At 41.9% G+C, this 6,279-nt stretch overlaps 1 protein-coding gene across 1 annotated transcript; it reads left to right on the top strand.

The window, feature by feature from the left end:
* Positions 1-2,680: 2,680 nt before the first annotated feature.
* LOC109974917 (heparan sulfate glucosamine 3-O-sulfotransferase 3B1-like) lies at positions 2,681-5,560 on the top strand. Its single transcript, XM_020625374.1, has 2 exons — positions 2,681-2,702; positions 4,645-5,560. The coding sequence occupies exon 2, from the start codon at positions 4,652-4,654 to the stop codon at positions 5,264-5,266; it is 615 nt and encodes a 204-aa protein (XP_020481030.1). The 5' UTR covers positions 2,681-2,702; positions 4,645-4,651; the 3' UTR covers positions 5,267-5,560.
* The last annotated feature ends 719 nt before the right edge of the window (positions 5,561-6,279 follow it).

The following is a 6,279-nucleotide window of genomic DNA, read 5'->3' as shown; positions in this document are numbered from 1 at the left end:
ACGTTTTAGCCAATGTACTCGTCACATCAAATGATTTTGAATAAGATGGGAGTAAATTATGGGAACAAAACCTAAAAAAGGCTGCACCAAAGCTGTTGCTGCTGCGTTTTGTTTCATTTGTTGAATTGAATTAGCCTCATTGAAATCAAGACATGTAAAATGTAGGTGGCTCAGAATCAATCTGTGTGAGAAGAAATGCTTTAAAAACACAGTTTGAAGTTGTTGTTTTTAACAGAGGTCTCTACTCATGTACCAAGGGAATTTTGAGAGCAAAGGCAACGTTTGATGTCAAAGATTAACAGTGTTTCACCCAGGGAGCAGAAACAGACTGTTTTGAACCAGACATTTGAAAGTTCACAGCGGGAAACACACAAGGTGTAACATTAATAACAACAGCATTTAGATTAACCAAATATAAACTATGCTGGTTCACTTAAGAGAACTGAGCCATTGTTACTTGTTTCCTCTGTACCTTTTCTATTTGCTGTGAATCAAAAGCACTAGATAGCTTTTAGCTGGAATAAAATCCTGTACACTAACCGATGTAGTGTCCTGACAACAGAAAACAAAGGGAATATTCAGTTGTGCGATGGCAGCTGGGCAACTCAGCAGTAATCCTGTGCAGCCATGTGGGAGGAGTAGGGACAGAGGATTTAGAGTTGTAAAGTGCAGGGGTGCAGGAAAAAAATGACATGAAGATTATAAATCCAGTGGAGGAAACAAGGTCAGTTGGGCAGATCCTGGAGCACTGAGGGAGGCTGTTAGGGTCCTAATATTATGTCACACCTGTAATCCCTGAATTATAAATCCTTTAATCTCTCTCCATTTAGCTGGATTTGATGATGTGCTGCTCTGTGCCCACCTCTAAAAAGTGTGACTAATACAAAGGGAGGTCAATTAGAGTTTATAGCTAAGATATTAGTGTGTCTTTCATTAGAGTTTCTGTGGGAATCCCAGAGTGACTTGTAGTCTGTTACACACCAGCATCCCACCTCAGGTTTCCTCATGCCTTAATGTGTGGTAGTGCTGCTGGGTGATTACAGCTTGCAGGGCAGGTAGAGGGCTGTGCTGCTGCATTGGGTTGACTGAGCACTAGCACTGCTGTGAGCTCAGAGGAGTAGGCTTTCCCCCTCACAGCGCAGCAGCCATTTCTCTAAATCATACACACACACACACACTTTCTCTCTGACCGCCACTAACAATTACTGATCTGGAAAATATCTGGTGAGTCCAAGCCACCGAGAGCGGCGCTGGCCCTTGTGTTGCCTGCAAAGAGCAGAAATATTGAGCCAATTACAAGATTATTATCTGCTAGTAGTGGCAGGGGAACACTGTGGGAGTGTATTTATGCCTGCCACAGCTCCCTGCAGGAAGAGGAAAGATGAATCAAAGGATTGCGGGGGAGAAGTGGACAGCACTCATGCCCACTTGCCTTTATGTCTTTACAACTCCCATCAATTGACAGACGTTGGCGCAGATCCAAGGCCCTTTCTAAGAGGTCCAGGATAACACCAGGAAACTGGCCATTCAGAGCTGATCGCTTTGTTACTGCTCCCTAATTTATGTGCCATGCTGTCATATTATGCACACCCCAGTTTACAGTATATGACCTTATGGTCCATTCAGGGGGGTGGATTATATAACAGGCAGCCATATGTATATGAGTCGGTTTGCAAGTGAAACCTGATCAGTAGAGAAACAACAGCAGTGGTTATTTTATGGATGGGCCTGCAAAGGATGCATTGAGTGATGTACCACACAATACTGTGCACAATGAATTTGGTTTTTTAATTGGGAATAGCTGCCTATAAAAGCCCTGGCATGGCTTTCCAGCTAGTTAGTCCCATGTTTATGTTCTGAATGCCTCAGTCATCCTAAATATTTTTCCTGTTTCTTCTCCTGTACTTAAACACAAGCCGAAAGCCGTGAATTTGTTTTAAAGAGAGGCCAGGGTTGATGCGCCGTGCCTCTTATTTCATTCTGGGTCTGTGCCTTGTTTCATGAGTGGATCCTGCTGCTTGTGTTTCATGCATCAGTGTGCATAGGGAGTCTCATTTTAGCAGCACGATGAAGACATCAAAGCAGGATCTGAACCCGCAGTTAACAACAAGCACTTGGATGGATTGTCTGTTACCTCACCTTCCCTGCCAATAAAGAAAAGAAAAGAAATACCCTGGTGTAGTTCGCTTACTGTGAAAGCAAGTTGTTTTCATATTTTAGTATTTGCTTTAGAGGTCATCACAGGATCAACATTTAGAACCTTAGAACTTAACCTTTAGAGCTTATTTATCAATAGTTAGTCTCCATGTTCTTTATTATTGACTTGTCAGTGTAGCCACTGCATTCCCTGATGGTACTGGGTTTGTTTTAAAGTACCATTATACAACCTCACTCTGGACTCTGGGGCAATGGGGCAGAGCTAATGCGAGAGGAAAGGAACCCTTGTCCATGCTCCTCTTTACACAGCTGCAGGAGAGGTTGGCGATAGTGAGAGAAGTCTGGAGGTCAGGTGATGATCAGTGTTGCTAGTGGATGTCGAGGCGTCAGAGAACCTGTGTTGTCTTTCTTGTTCATATCGACCACTTCCTGCATGTCCCACTTGTGCTGACCTTGTGATCTGTTCCTCACACAGAAAACCAGTTGGGATACATAGAGCAGATGTGTTTTGACTTTGGCCTGAAGATACTGACCCGTGGCTTTGAGTTAAGTTTTGTTTTAAAAGCCTGAAATTACACACACTTGTGCTGTCACCTCAGTAGCTCTAAAGCAGTTTTGGGTTCCTTCTGTGATGTGGTTTTAGTTTTATTGTCAGTATTTAAATCCCAATCTTTTTGTTTAGTTGTATTAATGGTCTGATTTACTTCTAATTAAGATTAGAGCCACAAAGTCAGCACAAGGAGGAGGTTGGGTGAAAGGATGGGCTACCAAAGCATCAGACTTTGACACAGAAACCTGCTATAACCTCCTGTAACAAAGTTGTTTTGATCAATAAAAACCTGTATGTGTCATTCTGTTGGGCAGTTACAAGGTTGTTTGTCATTAAGTTTGGATGTTAGAGGAAAGCCCTCAGTAAAACCAGCCATCATGTTCATGATGACAGCAAGTGTCTTTGAGAAATGCTCTCTGTTTGTGTCAAACTCAGCAGATATCTCATGGTCCTCTGTCTCATTCTATTCTGTGTATGTTAAATGAAGCATGATTGTTTACCAGCCACTGTGCAGGGCAGAAAAATGGTGCCATCACATCAGGAAAAGACACTCACTGGTAGGCAGAGGCTGCACTGTGATCGTACATGCTAGTACTTCAGATATCTCATGGCCCTCTGTCTCATTCTATTCTGTGTATGTTAAATGAAGCATGATTGTTTACCAGCCACTGTGCAGGGCAGAAAAATGGTGCCATCACATCAGGAAAAGACACTCACTGGTAGGCAGAGGCTGCACTGTGATCGTACATGCTAGTACTTGCCGCTGCATTATTTTAGTCTTAAGCACCAGCCACAAGTCTTAAATCTTCACAAATTTTAGAGGTCTCAGTAGGTCTGTCACTGATGGCACACTGCAGCTGTCCTGGGAGCAGCAGGCTGGGCCACTTTGTCAGTGCCGGTTCTCGCTTAAACAGCCACAGCCAGACAGATGAATAATTAACGCCTGCATTCTGTACTTTGGTGAATTTTAAAGCTATATTCTGCAGAGGCTTTAAATGGCGGAGGGAGAGCACATTAATCATTCATGGGTTGCTTTTACCCACTTTGCTTAAGGTCACTGTCCTGAAGGGGGAAGGAGGAAAGTGGAGAAAGAGGAGTGGGAGTAAAGGGTTGGCTAGACCCGTCCCTTTGGGGAGAATGAGGACTCGGCAAGGAATGAGGATATCTCGCTAAATAAAATCTACCATCAAATGTTATAACACCAGGGTTTGAGACTTTAATCTAACATTTTGAGGTGAAATTTTTTAGTACAGTAGAGAGAGGTGAGTGCATTTAGAGCACCAGTCTATCACTATATGTGCACTGTTCAGTTTGCTGAAGTGAAACGGTTCAGTACCTACAAAAAGAGTAGTCCCTCAAGTCATGTTCTAAATAAACACGATCTAAAACCATAAGTACGGCTTTGTGAAGAAACACTTATGTTCTTCCATTTAAGGTGAAATACAGGAATTTGATCAATTATGCTGAGAAGGACTTTCAGCTCTAGTATCAATATTTTATAGCCAACACCATCACAGTATGGGAATAGAGACTGACATTTATTTAATAAGAGTCAAGGATACCCCCTTTCTAATGCACCCAGGGGAGTGCCCTTCTTGATTTCATAAGCCCTCAGGCTACAGTCAGGAGCATTGGAGGTAGCATCTGCATACTGGCACCACTAGAATGTCTTAACATCCAGAGACGTGCATGAGTGTAATACTGCACCAAGCTGCAAATCAGCATTTGGTCAAATAAACTACTCTAAACAAACTGTTCCCAGTGTTATTCTTGATTGATTGATTGATGACTTAGCCTGAGTTCATCCAGTTGTAATGTTTATTGTAACAAGAGCAGCGACACAACCAGACAGCTGTTCAGTGTGTTTCAGTCAGAGGTGCAGGTCAAACAAATATTTCACTTCCTTCTTTTCCCTCCTTTTTCTGCTTCTCTTTCAGGGAGCTGATGCCCAAGACTCTGGAGGGCCAGATCACCATGGAGAAAACCCCCAGCTACTTTGTGACCAGTAAGGCTCCCGCTAGGATCTCGGCCATGTCCCGGGACACCAAGCTGATCGTGGTAGTGAGGGACCCCGTCACCAGAGCTATCTCAGACTACACACAGACACTGTCTAAGAAGCCTGACATTCCCTCTTTCGAGAGCCTCACCTTCAAAAACAGGACTACGGGGCTCATTGACACCTCATGGAGCGCCATCCAGATTGGCATCTACGCCAAGCACCTGGACAACTGGCTGCAGTACTTCCAGATGGACCAGATCCTGTTTGTGAGCGGTGAGCGTCTGATCAGCGACCCGGCCGGAGAGCTGGGCCGTGTGCAGGACTTCCTGGGGCTCAAGAGGATCATCACAGACAAACACTTTTACTTCAACCAGACCAAGGGATTCCCATGCCTCAAGAAGGCAGAGGGCAGCAGCAAGCCCCACTGCCTGGGCAAAACCAAGGGGAGGACCCATCCCAACATTGACCCAGAGGTGGTACAGAGGCTACGAGATTTCTACAGGCCCTTCAACATGAAGTTCTACCAGATGACAGGGCAGTTTTTTGGCTGGGATGACTGAGTGTGGTTTTCTCTGTCATGCTGAAAACTTCGCTGGAGTTTTAGAGCCATGCTAAGGGGGAGAAACTGTAAAACGCAGTCATATTTAAAAAAGGAAGTCAATTACAAGTCTGTTATACAGAAATGATCATTTTTAAAGAGGTTATAATTTTTAAAAGATGAAGTCAATTTATGAGAAAGTTGCATATTTTGCAGATAATATTTTATATATGTGCCCATTTCAGACAGAAGTGGAACTATACTAACATAAAATGCTAATCTATACTGCTGTAAACTTATAACTTAATTCTCATCATTTAAGTATGTTGTAAACATTGTTCTTAATATAACTTTTGTATGTAACATTGAGACTTTATTCTGGTAAAATCATGTCTTTTTATTTATGTTTGTCTTAAATGTACTTCTATTACATCTGTAGCTTGAATTATTTTTTACATTTTCCTTTAATTTGGTGGTTTTATTTTTAAAATATTATGTTTTTTCTCATATAATAGCAACTTTATTGTTGTGATATTTTGAGTTTCAGCTCAAATTTAGACTTAATTCTGACTTTTTCTTTAAAATATTAGGGTGTTATTCTTTTCCTGACCAGCGTACCTATTACTTCGCCATAAGAATATGGTATCAGCATCAACTCTAAGCAATAAGTGACTGTTATAGGAGAGAAAGAAGCCCACTTTCCCTTCAGCAGCACAACAGATATGCAATGTTTCATCATCAGAGCTGCCTCTAATCATGATGTTTTTCTCTCAACATTTTTTCAGTTCTTTGAGTTGCATCATATCTTCCTGCACTGTGAAGAAACTTTTTTGTTTGTCTGTTTGTTTGTTTTTGTGTTTGAATACTTTGGCTGTGGCAGGAATATTTTATGCAGCTTAGGCGGTGAATGGCATTATATCCAGAGGTTTTTGGTGAAAATGTACATATTGTAGCTGCTTTCAGTTTTTAACATTTTTCTAACAAAAAGAATTTGAAAAGGTAAAAATATATGTATTTTTGAAATGTATTTATTCA

The sequence above is a fragment of the Monopterus albus genome, unplaced genomic scaffold (genome assembly GCF_001952655.1).
Source record: "Monopterus albus unplaced genomic scaffold, M_albus_1.0 scaffold353.1, whole genome shotgun sequence".
Classification (NCBI taxonomy): Eukaryota; Metazoa; Chordata; class Actinopteri; order Synbranchiformes; family Synbranchidae; genus Monopterus; species Monopterus albus.
The sequence above is the reverse complement of the archived record's forward strand: the minus strand, read 5'-3'. Positions and strand labels throughout refer to the sequence as shown.

Coding starts and splice junctions, on each gene's coding strand:
- LOC109974917 (XM_020625374.1), top strand. CDS start 4,652: ATGCCCAAGACTCTGGAGGGCCAGATCACCATGGAGAAAACCCCCAGC.